Here is a 17118-nt window from a genome sequence, read left to right on the forward strand (position 1 = left end):
GATTCTTGTATGCCTTCTTAGGAGGTTTCCTCTGCTATGGATATTCTACCATCTACTTCCTGTGAATTCGGTTACGCCATACCAACTTGGTCCTTTCACTACATGCTTCTGGAAGATGCTTGTTTTCTTTACCTTAAAGCCACCCCAAAGCCGTTGGCCCTTTGTTGTTACACTTGTGACCCTGCATTCATAGTTATTCTGCATCCGAATGCAGAATAGGTTATAGGTTGTAAGATACTGATCTTTTCAGTCTTCAGAGCATTTAGATAAGGCTGGGTTTCTGTCTGGGATCAGTGATTAAACGCTACATTGAAATAGAATCTTGGGGCTGGAGAGCTGGCTCGGTGGTTACGAACACTGGCTGCTCTTCCAGAGGACCTGGGTTCTATTCCTAGCAACCACATGGCAGTTCCCAACTGTCTGTAACTTCAGTTTCAGAGGATCCAATGCCCTTTTCTGGCCTCTATGGTTACTGCATGCGTGTGGTGCAGAGATGTGCATACAGGCAAAACACCCACACAAATAAAATAAAAACGGGGGGGGGGAAACCTTAAAAAATAGTCTATGTCCCACAGAGCAAAACTGTGTGGGAAACCCTTAGGTGTGTTTGCTGCTTTCCCACTCAAATCAGTGCAGCCTGCCTCTCTCCCATCACGTCTCTAGGGCATCCAGGAAGTAGGCATGATCTCATCTTATTTGAGTGAACGTCAACATTGTTTCTGTTGATTATTGCCTCTTTCTTTAAAACCAAGACACAGTCTCTCCCCTCACTTTTCTCCCATCTCTGTATGGAACTTTCCCATCATCCCCTGCAGGCACAGTCTCTGTAGAAGTTTTGAAGGAGCTGTGCAGACTATGGTCGCAGGCCCATTTTCCTTCCAGCCTGTTCTTTAAGCATTCACATCTATGCCACGGGCTAAATTTCTATCTGTGATTCAGTGAACCCCTAGTGTGTCTTTCCGGTCCAAGGACACCAGTTCCAAGTGTCCAGCTGCTTCTGTAGGGCCTACGTGCAAGGCGTTCGACTCAACCTATTGAGATGGACTCCTCTCTTCCTGTGCTGGTTGGTCTTCACCATCAACTGGACTGTATTTAGAGTCACCATGGAAATACATCTCTGGGTGTGTCTCTGGGAACGTTCTCTGAAAGGGATGTTAACTCGAAAAGGAAGACCCGTACTGGAAGCTGGCAGCACCATCCCAGGATCCAGACTGAGGGTGTGAGTGGGATCACCAGTATGAATCTACGTATGTCCTGATGGTCTGCAAGTGTGCCCAGCTGTCTCGGCTCCCACAGCCATGATTTATATCCCTGCCAAGATGGACTGCATCCTCAAACTATGAGCCCAAACAAACCCTCCCTTCCTTGAGTTGCTTTTTGTGATGTATGCTGTCACAACAATGAGAAGAGGAACATGCCTTCCAAACTGGTCCTCTCCTGGTGTTTTCTGCATGGGTAAGCAGGGCCACTTATTCCACTGTTCAAACCCGGAATCGAGTGTCATGATTTTGGCTATAATCAAAGTGCAAACTAGCCAGCAAATATGCTGTCACCAACACACCCTGCCGTATAATCTAGTAAATCCCCATTTTATTTTGTTCTGTTCCTCTAAAGAACCCTGTTCAGTACAGACCTCTTCCTGTCCTGAGCACTGCCTGTGTTGGATGCCCGTACATCCTGGGCACCTTCATCTGGTGTTACAACTGCCTCTTGCCTATTTCTCCCTGAGGGATGCTTGTTTCTGGAGGACAAGGACCAGGTTTTTCCTGTTCTTCTGCTGCACTTTGATGTCTGGAAAAGTATGCATTCAACAAACAAAACAAAACAAATCAAAACAAAATAGGTCGAGACTGGGTACCATAGAGTCCCCCTCCCCTCCCCTTTGTGCTCCTCCTTCTGCAGAGAAGCAGTGTGAATGGCTGCTAAATTGTCAGGGGTTGAGGGGATGAGACTGCTGTCGCTAAAGGTGGGTGGTTGGCTCTGAGTGGACCCAGCGTCCACATGCTTTGCTTGGTAGAAGCAGGAGACCACCTGCTTAGAGCAACTTCAACTGCTGTTCCTTTGACTCACAACTTCATGCTCCATCTCTAGTTCCTCACTCTTCATTTATGCACCCCGTAACCCCCTCCTCACATGTACCTCCATAGGTAGCATGTTAAACATTGCCTGTGTGCTTCAGATAGGGCACCTGTCACTGAGGGCACGTGGTACTAAAAGCAGCATTAATAATTTGGGAATGGCTTCATGGAAGGGGCTGGAAACTGCTGGAGGCTTATTCTTCCCTGGAGATTGAAGAAGAAAAGCATATATAATTAAAGTGATAAATTGGATTTTTTTGGCTTCTCTGTTTACCACTGTCAAACATAATCTATTTCATGCATTTATACAGAATGCATAAAATAGGTCAGAATTAATTTTCTTCAGTTTGCTTATTTTCCCCTCCAGTTCCCTGGGTAGATACACAACCTAGATAGAGAGGGGAAGACTATAAGACTTGTGTATTCAGAGGAGATGGTGGTGGAAGATTTAGTGTACTGAGCCCTGGGAGCTGGTGACACCCATGAGCAAGCAAACAATAATGAGAGGTAATGAGCGTCTGGGGAACAGCTTGGGACCTGGATCAGACGGAAGAGAGTTAGCCTCAGCGTCCCAGCTGGGTCTAGTCAATTGTGGGGTTTGGACTCTAGTCTCCTTCCTTCCTTTCTGCAGTCTCTTCTGCACTCACTTTTCCACCGTTCCCTTCACTGTCTCTCTACTGTGTTCTTTTCTTCTGCAGTTAGATGAGAATAAACATCGCCAATAATAACCTCCTTTATGTCCTTGTCCCCCCGGTACTTACCTCATTGTTCTCTATTCCTCAGAGCCAAGATTCTCAAAAGACCCACCCATACACAAATCTGCAGTCCCCTCACTTGTCAACCACGGGCCATCTGGCCTCAGCCCCTGCAGAGCCCCCTCTGCCGAACTGCTTTTGTCTAAGCCACAAAGACTCCTGTACTGCCAGCCCTGAGAAGGGGGTGGTGGTGGTGAATCTCTGCCTGTGCTCTGTTTATTTGGTGGTGCAGCAGCATTATCAACAGTTGAACACGGCTTCCAGCTTGAAACAGGTTCCTGCCTCAGCATCTCCCATGCCCTGTGACACCCCCACCTATTCTTCAACCTAGTTGAGTCTATTTGCTGGGTTCTCTCTCTCTCTCTCTCTCTCTCTCTCTCTCTCTCTCTCTCTCTCGATTAAATGGAGGGGTGCTTGGAGTTTGGTTTCAGCCTTCTTTTTTATTTATACCGTCTGCCTAATTGCATGGCTCTGAAGAAAACCAACGACACCTAAATTTATACTTCTTGACCCGCCTCAACCTTTCCCATGGACTTCTGAGCTAAGCACACAATTGCCAGCTCTGCCCCTCCACTTGGAGGCTGGCAAACAATGAAATGAAATTCTTCCTCCTTCTCTCTCTGCTGGGAACCACCCACAGATCCGCCCTCTTTAGGGCCCCTCTTCAACCCCCATCACTTTCCTCATCTCAGCACCCCACGGCCCACCCTGCTGCTTTAATAAAATCTCAGACATGCTTCACATCAAATCTCTGGCTGAATTCCATGTGTTCCTCTTCAAAATACATCACAGATACATTTCAAGGCACCATGATTGGAGTTCCAGTCCTTCGCACACATTACCTTACAGGCCTACTTCCCCCACAACCCCCCAATGTCCCTCCCTCTTACCCCCTACTCTCCTGTGTCCCACCGCATTGTTACCCTCTACTCCTAGTCCCCCCACTTTAAACACAGACGAGTGACCCACTCGAGCATGAAGAGTCCAGGAAAAGGGCTCTTCTGCTTAAAGCCCCCAAATCTCCCCGTTACACTGCGAATAATGCATCATTGCTTTCCTTCTCCCCCAGGGCCACACCCCTCACTCTATGTGTCTTGTCCTTCAGCAGCATTAAGCCAAGGGACATTGAACACTTCCTCTAGCTTTTCTTTGCACAGATCTCCCCCACCCCTATCTACCAACACTTTCTACACACACACACACACACACACACACACACACACATCAAATACAACAAACAATAAATCGAAATATTAGATAATTTAAAAAGAAGAATATAAGAAGCACCAAGGTACCCACCACCCAGACCTGTTTAATTATAAAATTTCTTTTATACTGATTTGGGTTATTCTTTCTTCCACTTTCCTTACTTGTCTCCCCTCTTTCTTGATCATTTGCAATGTAGCCCAGGCTGGTCCCAGTTTTCCAGTCGTGTTCTCTGCCTCCTGATTGGGGATTGATTACAGGAGTGCAATACTGTTTCTGATTTCTCTTGAGGAAATAAGATACTGGACTTCAGCCAAGGGTCCATGTGGTTCCCACTCCTGCATCTGGTATTTATACTTCTGACATCTGTTTTTGCAGTCATTACACGCATGTGTGTGGCCACCCACAATGTCTGGTGTTTGGCCTACCTGCAATTTTCTGTAAATGGTAGTTTAGAGAGGGAAGACTCCAAGGCCTCCCCTTTTTTTTCAGCATGGGTTGTGATGTGTGAGATGTGACTGACCCATGCGGGTTCCCGTTGTCACTTGCTGTGGTAGAGTATTTCACTGGTCGCTGGTGTCCAACTCATCTGTTTTCCTAATGATGGATAATGGTGCCCTTTTCAGTTTTGGGCCTTTGTGGACAACACTGCAAAGACATTTGCACACATTTCCTTGAGCTCATGCTTGAGCTTCTCTAGAGTAAACCTTAAAAGCAGCATTTCTGAATAATAAATAGAACATGCCTCCTCAGCCGTGGTAGATAATGGCAGGTTGGTCTTTAAAGTGGTGGAACAAATTCCCAGGCCTAAGCCAGCTCCGTTTTTCCTGAGCTCCACTTCCGCCCCTACAGAGCTGCTGATTTGGTGTGGGCCACCAGGGGGCATCAGGCAGCTCACCTGGACTGATTTTGTTCTCCTGAACTCGGGCAGTGAACACGGGAGGCTACAGTTTGTGGGTTGCAGAGAGGTGGGGGCTAATCAAACACAACAATAAGATAACAACAACAGCAGCAGCAGCAACAACAACAGCACAACAGCGATAAAAGCAAAAACTGTACCCCTCTTGAAGGAAAAAGGACCCACCCACATTAACCAAAATAAACATCTACCTGCTTAACATGGAATACGCACAGGGCTAACCTTTCACGCATCTATTTGCTGCAGATGTTTAAGAAATAGAGTAAATCAGCCGATCTTTTTCCTCCTTCCCTATTGGGTTCAGCTAAGACTATGAAGTTGGTTAGCTTCTAAACGACTTAGTTTTACCACAAACAATCTGCAGGACTGTTTTTTTAATAGTGTCTAATAGTGCACAAGTTCCTTCCTGGCAGTACCCAGGCATGGATGCCAGAACACATCTTCGCTGGCGCTGCACTATGCCCAGAGTGAGGCTTTTCCAGACCCCTGAGAGTGTCTTTGAGGTTGTTTGCAGTGTGGGACTATTCAAACAACGGTGGGCACACACTTTGCCAACGTGGATATTTTTGGGTTTTGCTAATGCTCAGTGTTTAAGTTCCTGGAATTCTGTCTGGCATATGACAAGTGTCCAGTAAATATGTGTTGAGCAAATGAATAAATGAGCAGCCTCATATGGGTCTCTAAGTTGCCCAAATGCAGTTTGTTCATATATATATATATGCAGTGGCTGGATATGTGTATGCATATATGTATTCATGTATGCATATTTCTGGGGTAAACTCACTCTACAAGGATGCTGTACCAAATGAAACATCATCAGCAATTCGGGAGTGTGAGTTTCCCCCAGCTTTGCCAGATTTAGTTTGAGATTGAGTATATGTTCAACACTGCTGTATATAGGATCATGTAATTATTATTTTAATTTGTATTTTATTAAGTTCCTTCTGGTAGCCTCACCTCGTGTTCCCCTTGACATCTTCTGTGGTTCCTAGTTTATCAGATGAACAGTAGAGGGCTGGAGTGGGGTGAAGGTCACTCCCAAGGCTGGGGCCTGACTTCTCAGAGGAATTGCAGGCGACTTTGCATCCCTTTGTTCCTGGAGGCTCTTGAGCACAGGGGTCAGGACAGAGGCAGGATCCCATAGAACTGATGATCTCAGCCTGGGGAACCCGGGCCACTCACTTGTCTAGTTGTACCTTGAATTCTGAAGGTCCTCATAAGGGCTGGGGGGGGGGGGGGCGCTCCACAGGGCGCATGCTGTCATTCCTAGGTTTTCATATGGACAACATCAAGCACGGGGTCCCTGGATTAGGTGTTCTGGTATTCGTAGCCACTTGGATTCCTCTATAGACCCAGCATACTCCCAAGAGGGAAGTCCTGGAGTCCCCAGGAGGGTTTATCCACCTGCAGGAAAATATGCCACCCTCTCTGTCTGGCTCCCCGAGCTGACAAATTGACCATTATTTGGAGAAGAAAACAGACTTGAACTACGGGTCAGACATAACAGCAGACAGGGTTGAGGAGTATGGAGTGTGGTGTATGGAGGCAGATGGTTGGAATGCTCAGGAGTCCTCTTGGCCTAGGGGAAACAGGGAGAAACACCAGAATGCTGGAGTGAAGCATCAGACCTGTTGCCTTGAGAACTCGGGAAAAGTATCAACGGGAATATGGCAGTCTGATTCAGAAATGTGACTCCAGAGAATTAGGCAGAGCAGGGGATATGCAGAAGCCTAAGCCAGCTGCCAGGAGAAAGGCACATTTGCAGCGCAAAGGGATGACACTCGATCGAGATCTTTTCCCACTTGAAAGCACTAAAAAAATTCGTAACCTGTGAGCCCAGAGGGTGGGCTCTCTGACTTAACAACCCCTTTCCTTCCCTTTGTAAAGCAGTCCAGTCATTAACTTCCAGCAAGAGGAGAAAGCAGGTTCTTACTTGACTCTTATCTTCTGAGTCAAGTCTTCTGAAGCCTTAGAAACCAGCAGCGGCCAGGCCTCGCCTCCTTTTGACAACATTAAATGCTAAAGCACCACAGTGCCACTCAGTAATGGGGCCGTTCTGTCAGAATACAACCTAAGGAAAAAAAACGGAGCCTAGTGACATGTCCTCTGCTCCAAATCCTGCGGGGAGTTCACACCGTAGATCAGATGGAGACCCTTTCCGGTGGTAAGAATTTTCTGCTGTTCTTTTACTATCTTAACCCAGCCAGGAATCTGCTACCTCCCACTGGATGGGGATTTTATTTCATCCATGCCTTTTGATGCCTTTATCTCTCCTTCCCCTGAGGACACACAACATCTGGCCCATTGCTATCTGAGCCTCTCTGAATGGACTCTGCACTCAATACATAACCTTAGTACATTTAATAACATTCAACACTTGTATGTCTCTTTAGCTTATCTAACCACATCTCTTTGAAAGATTCAATTAAAAAATATTTTTTAGCAGACTCACTCTTCTTATCTTTTTAATAACTGTAGCATTGCTGAAGTATTTAGGCACTGCGTAGTTCTGTTTTTTATATTTATACTTAACAGTACTTGTGCCCTGAGTTCCTTCACTAAACTAGTCCCTAGATTAACTCTTTTCTTTCTATTTTTCATTATCGGGAAACCATTTCAGTTGGTCAGTTACTCTACCCTCATTGTACAGCTGTTCGACGGACATCATGCCAGGTTTTAGGAGTGTGGGCAAGTCCTTAGTCTCCAGTAGAGACAGGGAGATAGATAGATAGATAGATAGATAGATAGATAGATAGATAGATTAATCTATTGAATGAATCAGCATAGGTAAATAAGGGCAGCTGCTTCAGGAGTATGGAAACCGGTGTTGGAAACCTTTCTCTGAGGAGCAACGGGCAGACACAGGCTGCTAGGGGTAAGGCAGAGCTGAAAGGTAAGCAAAAAGCAGAGGAGCAAAGCCCAGTGCCAGCTGCCCAGATTATCACATGGAGAGAACACCGAGTGCGGTGGTTTGACCGAAAAACGTCCCCTGTAGGCTCATTGCGTTTGACCTCCAGTCGGAGGTACTGCTTGGAAAGGTTATGGAACCTTCAGAAGGGACAGCCTTGCTGAAGGAAGTACATTGCTGAGGTTGGGCTCTGAGGGTTTGGAGACTAGCTTCATTTCCTGTTGTCTGCTTCCCACGTGTAGATGAATGTGATTAGCCATCTTCCTGCTGCTGTTGCCACGCTTTCCGCAGCGTGTTGAACGCTGCTCCTCTGGAACTCTAAGCAGAGATAAGCCTGTCCCTCTCTTAAGCTGCTTTTGGTCGTGGTATCTTGTAACCAATACACTAAGTATCGATGGTGTGCTGTTAAGGTTAGCCCAGCAAGCTAGGGAAGCCTCGTCTACACATTCCAAGGCCTCCAGACTCTCCCTTGCTTAGCTCCTGTGAGGTAGACACTGAACCTTTGGAACAGTCTGCATGATAAGAGTATTTCTGTATACCTGAGACCTCAGGTCGACCAGATGGTTCATGACAACAATGTGATTTATGGTAAACACCTGTTTTCTTATAGCTACGTTGCTTTGGACCATGCTGCTTCAGATTGACCTGTGCTGGGGTTGGGTGCCAAGTGGCTAGGGCCAGTCATGTACATGTTGCATGCATGTGTGACTGGCCCCCAGCACAGGTCTGCTCACCAAAGCTCAGGGGAATATCTGTGATGGCAATACTTTGTGTGTTTTTCCACTCATTGTTGCTAGGAGAATTGTGGCCTGGTGAATCCCCCGGGAGAGAACAAATGGAAATGTGTGCCTGGTTTCTCCTGGACTCTGTCCCATTAGCCTTTCCCTGCTTTCAGATTTCCACCTGCATTCTTTAACTTCCGTAAAGAGCCAGATGTTTTAGATCTTCTCTGAATTATAATCAGGAATGACAAGGTTCCATCTGTGGGCTGGACCCCAGTGTGGTTTTACCCAGCCTTTAATCTAGAAATCACGAATACCTACAGAACACATGCAAATCAATTAATTTTCCTGAGACAAGGGTAAAGGGGCCCATAAGCACATACTACATACTCAGAGAGATCATCTGTATCACCTGTGGGATGTCTGCAGCCACTGCCATTTTGCCCAGGCCGCCTCGGATTCGGAACAGGCACCACTCAGTGTATATTAGTGATGAAGATGAGTGAGGTCATTATGCAAGCTGGAGGGGAAGAAAAAATCCCAGAGCTGTTTGCTTTATATTCAGTGCTACACATTGAAAATTCAGAGGTGGTACTGCTAATTTGTTCCTTGGTCGCATATCCATGGTGGCAGAATAAGTCAAGGGAGAAATAGGGCGAAGGGGTGGTTGCAGCAATTTAAGCAATTTATTGGCACAAAGACTCAGTTATCAAGGCTGCAAATAAGGCATCAGTTTCAGGCATGGGTGTGCACCAAAGTGTTTCTCAAATTTCTGTTTGCTTGGGCAAGCATGCTGCCTTCTTGAAAGCGTGCCTTGAATCCGTAATGGCTGGAAAATGTTGGGTATCATGGGGGGGGGGATGTGCTTATGTAAATAATTTTTCAATCAGCAGGGGGACTTCAGTTTTGATGCCTTTTGAAGTCTCGAGGCAGAAGTCTGTTAGAGATGACGATGGAGGCAGCGTGGGCAGGAGTTAGATCGCAGCATCCCTGAAGCCCTGTGATCAGAGGGCTCCACACACGGCCCCGGAGGGCCAAACACCTCAGTTCTGGGCAGGGTACTTCTATTTTCTAATTACAACCATCTCCCTTCTCTTATCTGTAAGAGGGAAGGTGCCTAATTGCTAACTCCAGGCTTCAGTCTTGTTCTGCTATGACTTGAGGCACAGTACTTAAACTCTCTGGGTGTCAGTGCACTCGCTGTGTTTTGTGGTGGCACTCTGGTCGTGGGTTTTAGGCCATTTCTTTTTGAAGAGTGAATGAGATAATGTCTGTAAAGTACCTGGCGCAGCGCCTGGCATACATTAAGGGGTCAAAGAACAAAGCCATAGAGAGTAGCAGGAGTTTCAATAAATTATCAAACATAAAAAGGCATTTTTGAGGGCTCCATGCCAGCTGCATAGGCCCCAGGACTGTCATCCTTGGAGAGGACATCTCCATGCTCTGAGTTCCAGAATGATGGATGTGACAGAGCCACTTTGATGGTACTTATCCCAGTGCTCAGGCCACATTTGATGCTCAGCTTATAATTACAGTTAAACCTTTATTTATTTATTTATTCGTGTGTGTGTGTGTGTGTGTGTGTGTGTGTGTGTGTGTGTAAGTCAGAGGACAGAGGACGTGGGAGCAGGTTCTCTCCTTCCACTACGGTGGCCCAGAAAAATCGAACTCAGGTTGTCAGCCTTGGCAACAGTCACCTACACCTGCTAAGAAATTCTGCCAGCCCCAGGTAAAGTGGGCCTCATGATAAAGCATAGCTCCTAAGTCAGGTGTGATTGACTTGTGTTTTGGAGGATTGTTCTCTGGCCACCTAGGAGGAAGAAATGGGTCCTTGGGGACATGAAGGTAAGACGATCAGTAGGGCAGAGCTCAGAAATGCAGACTGTACTGTCTTCCTAGTGTCATGGAAAGTCTTGTCAGGAGGGTATTTGGTGCAAGAAACATGAGCTCTGGACTGTGGAGGTGACTTGGGTTTATATCACAGCTTTTTTTTGATACAAATAATTTGAATATGAGGTGCCTCTCTCCCACCCTGTGCCCACACATAAGGTCATATGTTTGGCACACTTAGTCCCCAGTTGGTAGAGCTGTTTTGGAAGGGTGTAGAACCTTTAGGAGGTGGAGCCTAACTGGAGGAAGTGAGTCCAGAGGGTGGGGCTTGAGCTTTAACAGCCCAGCCCCACTTCACGTCTTCTCTCAGCTTCCAGCCACTTCATACGCTTGCTCTGGTTGCTCTCACCATGATGGATTATATCCCTGTGAACTGTAAGCCAAGGCAAACCTTTCCTCCCTTGAGTTGCTTCTGGTCAGGTAAGCAGTTTCAATAATGAGAAAAGCAGCTAATACAAGTGTGATCTTTGGTACATTATTCACCTTTCTATAGCGCAATTCCTTCTATAGAAAGGAGAAATCACTTGACTTGCAGAGTTGTAATGATAAAATTACATAAAGCAAGGTATGTAAACCACCAGCTACATGGTAAGTGCTTCATAAATGATGGAAATTATGCTTATATAAGCAAGCAAAGTATGGGTATGACAAACTGTGAAATGCATTAGTGGTAACTGTCATTGTTTTGTGACAAAAATTCCTGTGAGACCAAATTAGTTTCCCTCTCCGAAAGAATGGTAAGACACAGATAGCAGAAGCTTCAATTTGAAGGTTGGCAAATGGGTGCCATTCATGCTGAGAAAGGATTTATGGTTTAGCTCAACTCTCTGTCCCAGGGAATATGCTCATCATTGCCCCAGGGAAACTGACTTTGGGCACGATGCTGAGCAGATGGGAGGTTGTAATGTGGGGCCGACTTCCTTAGAGAGAGGATGATCAATAGTGAATTGCCCTTTGTAAGGTATCTCTACCTTTGTAAGGTATCCCTATGTAGGCTGAAAGGGACAGGCTGCGCGGGAATGGACTGAGTTTAGCTCCACAGGATATGTGAATAGGCTCACAGGCATGCAGATGTGGGCCTATTAGCTCTTTCTGCAGCATGAAATCAAGATCAGAAATCACAATGGGTATGTGAGCACCAAAACCAGGGCTTCTCATCCTTAGCATCACTCAGACTGAATGATGTGGGGTATAGGTTTGTCCTGTGCACTGTCTTGGACATCTGACAAGGGCAATGAAGGCAGGAGAAAGAACCAGGCTAGGGAGGCATCTTCTCAAGTAATCTTGAGAAGATTACTGTTTTGACTTATGCTGTTCTTGCATCTGAACAATTTTTCCCAGAAGGCCCAAGTGGTCAGCACAGAGTCAAGCTTGTATGGAACAAAATGTTTACAAGAAGAATGTTGTCTATTTAGCAGAACTCTATCATGAACTGGAGAAGAAACAGGAGTGGACTTTATAAACACAGGTGCTATGCCTGTTACTTTTGGTCAACCTAGGAAGAGTGAACCTCAACTGAGGAGTTTCCTGCATCAGATTGGCCTGTGGGCATGTCAGTGTGGAAGAGCCCAGCCCAATGTGGGTGGTATCATCCCTGGGCAGGTGGGTTGTACAAGAATGTGGGCTGAGTCCATCAAGGTGAGTCCATAGCAGTCTTCCTTCATGATCTTTGCTTTAGTTCCTGCCTAGACTTCCCTCCACGATGGACTGTCACATGGAAGTACAATATGAAACAACCCTTCCTCCTATCCCTCAAGTTGCATTTGGTTATTGTGGTGGTTTGAATGAAAATAGGCTCCATAGGCTCATAGGGAGTGGCACTATTAGGAGGTGTGGCTTTGTTGGAGTAGGTGTGGCCTTGTTGGAAGAAGAGTGTCACTGGGGGTAAGCTTTGAGGTTTCAGATGCTCAAGCCAGGACCAGGGTCTACTCTCTCTCCCCGCTGCCTTCAGATCAAGGTGTAGAACTCTCACCTATGTCTCCAGCACCATGTCTACCTGCATGCCGCCATACTTTTCTTCACGATGACAACGACCTAAACCTCTGACCTGTAAGCCAGCCCCAGTTAAATGCCTTTACAAGAGTTGCTGTGGGCATGGTGTCTCTTCACACCAATAAAACCCCAATATAGTCATGTTTATCATAGCAACAGAACCGAAACGAGAGCAGGCATGGAAGCTGGTTCAGCTATGTTCACCAGCAGTCCACTGGGAGTATAATCTTCCTGAGTGTAGAAAGTCAGTGGTGCTTATGACCTTGCTGGAATAGCTGAGAACCTGGGAGTAACTTGACTTCCAGACATCGGTTGGAAAGGTGGCAGTATGTGAGTTGGTCTTTGTTTCTCTACTATGACGTATTATGTATGTAAGACCCAAAATCTGTTCCCCTACTTCCAGAATGAAACCTGCATGTTGGTCTGTTGCACTGGCTCTAACTGGGGCAGGTTTTGTTCCCACTGGGAATATGTGGCAATGTCTAGAGACATCTTTGGTTGTCATAACTAGAGATGTGTGTGTGTGTGACTGTCACCTAGTGAGTACAAACCAGGGCCACTGCTAAACACCCTACAGTATACACGTCCCGCTCCAGTTATCCAGCCCCTGTCTGAAATGTCAGGAGTGCTAAAGATGAGAAACCCTGGTCTGTGCAAATGTAAATGTGCTTCTCAGATGGAGGAAGTGTGTCCCTGGCACCAGCATTGGATGTGATGGGGATGAGCTATACCTAATATGCAACCTTTCATTGGTAGACAGATACAGAAAGAAGGGTGATGGGAAAGCAGAATTTCTAGGGGCATAAGTGAGCCCAAATGGAGCTTCAGACTAACCCCTCAAGGTATATAGAAGGAGAAGGGCAGAGTTTTTCATTTGAAGTCAACTCTTACTTATTTAAAAGCGATTTCCTTAAGCACATAATTATATGTTTATTTCCCTAAGGAACTCTTGAGGCAGAGGAGACCTGCTTAAATTATGGGGAGGGCACTGCACAGAGGGCTTTAATGGGGTTAGAAAAATCTTCTGTCTCCTTCAAAGGAGCCTTGGGAGGAAGGTAGGAGCTGATTCTGCTCTGGCAGTGCAGAGGGAGGACATGGGGAGGAGCAGGCAGTAGAAAGGGTAAGGACAGGTCACACAGACTAGTTTTTGGGTACTGGAGAAGAGACACGGCTCTTGGGCACAGCTTCAAGCCTCCCCCACCTCCCCCACTTCCTCCCCTATGGGTAAGCTCTGACAGCGAAAGAAAAGAGGCAAGGAAATGCACCTTCACTCTTCCTGGGTATGCCCTCCTCATGAACATGTGCACACAGGCATGCACACTCCCTGAAGAGATGGTCTGGTTGGCATCACCGGGCAGGCTCGGGAGTGGCAGGGTGGATGGAGCTTTTGGTGAGAGGAAGGTGAGGATTTCATATAGTGTCTCTCCCCTTCTCCCCAACACCTCTCCTTTGCTGCAGCCTGAACGCTTGGAATTTTTGAGTTTCTTCTCTTTGGCTGATCTATTCCCCTAGGTGGGCTAGACAGGATCCGAGGAAATAATTCAGGAATGGATCCCTAAGATTAGAAAGGGAAATAATTCTGAACAAAGGCATCTTATATTTCTTATTTAAATAAGCCTTTTGTGTAAGGGTGAGCTGGATAATGTTGAGTTAGGGGCAGCAGAGAATGTGGAAAGATGTACTGGGGAGGTAATAGCATGGGCCTAGCTCTGTCTTCAATGTGAGAGATGGAGGCTATAGGGGAATTCTTTACTATTCTGCCTGTGCCTGGAATAGAGTAGCCTTTAGCATCCATTATGTGTGAATGGACGGTCATTACCCATATTCTCCAGAAGGCTGGGCTTCTGGCACTAGGAATCACGGCTTACTTTGCTGAGTCAATTCTACCTCTAACAGCACCTAGTTCTAACAGGCACTCAGAATATTTCAGGATGAATTCTACCTTTTTTTTCAGTTCAGCCTCTTATGGTAGAAGATAGGGTAAGAATTCAGACTGACATTATGAAAAAGTACTGGGCTTCCTGTATGACATTTATCTCACCTCTCAGAAAGTCCAAAATGTGGTGCTAATGGCAGGGTGGCGTCCAACAGGGGCGAAGAGAAGATAACACCCAAGAATCATGGCCAAGATCCACAGCCTCAACGTTATTTATTTCCTTACTTAACAGCTACTCTGTATGACCACCAAGACTCAGTACAGCATCCCTCGGTCTGAGGCTGGGGACAACATGGGTGCTGGAGGCAATAGATGAGCTGAGTGCATCTGAGGCTGGTGTGCAGCCCTGGAGAGAGAGCGAGCAAGAGAGGCAGAGATGGAGAGGGAGAGAGGCAGAGACAGAGAGACAGACAGAGAAAGGGAGAGAGACAGACAGAGATCATCTGTGAGCATGACACCCAGGTCTTCTGTATCCTTAGAGGAACAGAAGTGACTCAGGTGGAGCAAATGAACCTACATAGGGGTGATATTGACCAGGGTACTCCTGATATGAGAGTGCAGAGCCCTGAGGCTACTTAGAGCCTCGGTAGCCAGAGACATGGGCCTCTTTCACTGACCATTTCTCCAGAAATCATATCACAGATAGTCAGGGAACAGTGTACCTTCCAGGAGATAAAGGCGTGTGTTGCAGTCTGGGCCCATCCTTCTGTTTTCCAGAACTGTGTGACCTCAGACCTTTCTGAGATGTAGCCACCTCATTCAAAGAATAGAGATGGTTTTTGTCCTTTCCACAATACAAGGTTCCATGAAGTTGATGTATTGGGAGTGTTGTGTAAATGCTATGCAGTAAAAAATGAGTCCTTTTTGGTTATTAACTCATTTTCATAGGCTCTCAGCCATCCTGTCAATCAGGTGATGGCTTTAGGGAAAGACAACTTCTGTCCAATAGGAGCCAAAGAGAGCTGAAGGTTGTAATACTTCAACCTACTTCAAGGCCAGTTCCGCTCCTTCCTGGCCACATTTTCCATAGGCAGCAGGTGTGTGTGCGCATGCGCACATGCTTCCGTCTCTTATTTTGTTCGCTGGTAGAACTGGAAGACGGCTTTCTCTTGTTCATATGTCTCAATGGATCCCGGTCGCAGGCGCCGAATCTCAGCAATGGCATCTCCCGCAGCCAAGCCCCGTTCCTTCACCAGGTAGCAGGCCAACATGGTGCCAGTGCGGCCAAAGCCCAGGGCACAGTGCACTCCGACGGCCTGTGAAGAGAAAACTGAGGGAGTAGAGCCCAGTGTCCTCCCCAACGCTCCTCTGTCCCCACTGAAAGGGACTGTTCTTCCCATAAATCATGGGTCCTCACAGGACAAGAAGAGACATCAAAGCTGCGGAGGACTGTCCTTGCTTCTGGTGACTAACAGGCCCCTGAAGTGGCTGGTTCCAAGTTGGGCGCCCAACCTGCATCTCCTGACCTCTCCCCCTGCGCTGTACTGTGCAGAACACCCAGCTACTTGTGGCGATATTTTTCCTGAAATGTGTCAGTCCAAACCGCAGATGGGTGTAAAATACTTACCAGGCTCTGAAGATGCAGCATGAAAAAAAATGACTGGAAAATGCCTCATTAATAATTTGCTTCATATTGATTCTATGTTGAAATCATATTTTTGACTTATTGGATTAGTAGCAAAATTAACTTCACCTACTTCTTTTTCATCTTTTTTAAAAAAAACATAGCTGCTAGTAAAATTTAAAATTACAAAGTGCGTCTCTATGACATATGGACCTCTGGATAATGGGTTTTGAACCTCTTCCATCAGGCTTCAGAGCTTCGCCTCCCCTCCCCCGAAGTATTTCACTTGATAGTACTTTCCAGCCTACTTGGCATCCCCATCACCCCCAGCAGCAGAGTTGACCCCAGTCAGTGGGTGGGTCCATCTAGCTCCAGCCCCATCCCAGGCCTTTCCTACTCCTTTCTGACTCCACCCTCCTGCCCCGGCCCCGCCCACTTATTTCTTTTTCAGGCCCCGCCCTCTCGCTTTGGCTCAGGGACGCGCTGACCTCTCCCCGGGCATTGGCCTCGTCCACGATCTTCACAAATCGGTCTATCTGTTCTGGGGCCGGCGGGCAAAAGTCAGGGATGCGCAGCCGGTGCAGCGTGAGGCCGGGACAGCTGTCGCTGTGAGGGGGCCCGCGCTCGGTCAGGGACACCAGGTGCCGCACGCCCAGGTCCAGCAGGAACTGGTAGTGCGCGGGTTGCCGCGGCAGCGCCAGCCCTGCCAGCCGTCCCGGGAGCACCCAGGAGAAGTTGGGGGGCTGCACGCCCATCGCTGGGGGTGGGCACCCGGGTTGACGCTGGCCTTTCCTACTCCGCCCTCGTCGGCCTCCGGGGCTGGCTTCTGTCGCTGCTCAGCACTTGCCCTTAGGCGGCCACGTGGTCCCTCGGACCCGCCCCCGTGACGCTCCTCTCCACCCAGGGTTGGCTGAACAGCGGGGGCGGGGCTGAGACGAGTAGAGTAGCCGTGCGGTCCAACCGATCCCGGAGCAGGACACTCGTTGATAAGTTGGTAATCAACAACCAGCGCGATTATTGCTGCCGGGAGCGAATACACTAAGGAAACCTGGAACGAATTAATTGCTCCTGGAGATTAAAAACAGCCTAGGGCTGAGCTCTGCTGCTTCCTAGTGGTGTGTTGGGGTTACTGCATCCCGAGCCAGCAG

At 47.3% G+C, this 17118-nt stretch overlaps 1 protein-coding gene across 2 annotated transcripts; it reads right to left on the reverse strand.

Annotated features, from left to right (window-relative positions):
• Window positions 1-14602: 14602 nt before the first annotated feature.
• Dusp23 (dual specificity phosphatase 23) lies at window positions 14603-16835 on the reverse strand. Of its 2 annotated transcripts, XR_002476900.2 has the most exons (3): window positions 16459-16835; window positions 15395-15662; window positions 14603-14752 (listed from the first exon to the last, which is right to left on the reverse strand). XR_002476900.2 is itself a non-coding variant. In XM_021650599.2 (2 exons), exons 1-2 carry the CDS (start codon window positions 16723-16725, stop codon window positions 15477-15479), a joined length of 453 nt encoding a protein of 150 aa, XP_021506274.1. In that variant the 5' UTR covers window positions 16726-16835; the 3' UTR covers window positions 14603-15476. The 2 variants fall into 2 exon arrangements, 1 of the variants encoding a protein (XP_021506274.1); XM_021650599.2 differs by having other exon boundaries at window positions 14603-15662.
• Between the last annotated feature and the right edge of the window lie 283 nt (window positions 16836-17118).

The sequence above is a fragment of the Meriones unguiculatus genome, chromosome 11 (genome assembly GCF_030254825.1).
Source record: "Meriones unguiculatus strain TT.TT164.6M chromosome 11, Bangor_MerUng_6.1, whole genome shotgun sequence".
Classification (NCBI taxonomy): domain Eukaryota; kingdom Metazoa; phylum Chordata; class Mammalia; order Rodentia; family Muridae; genus Meriones; species Meriones unguiculatus.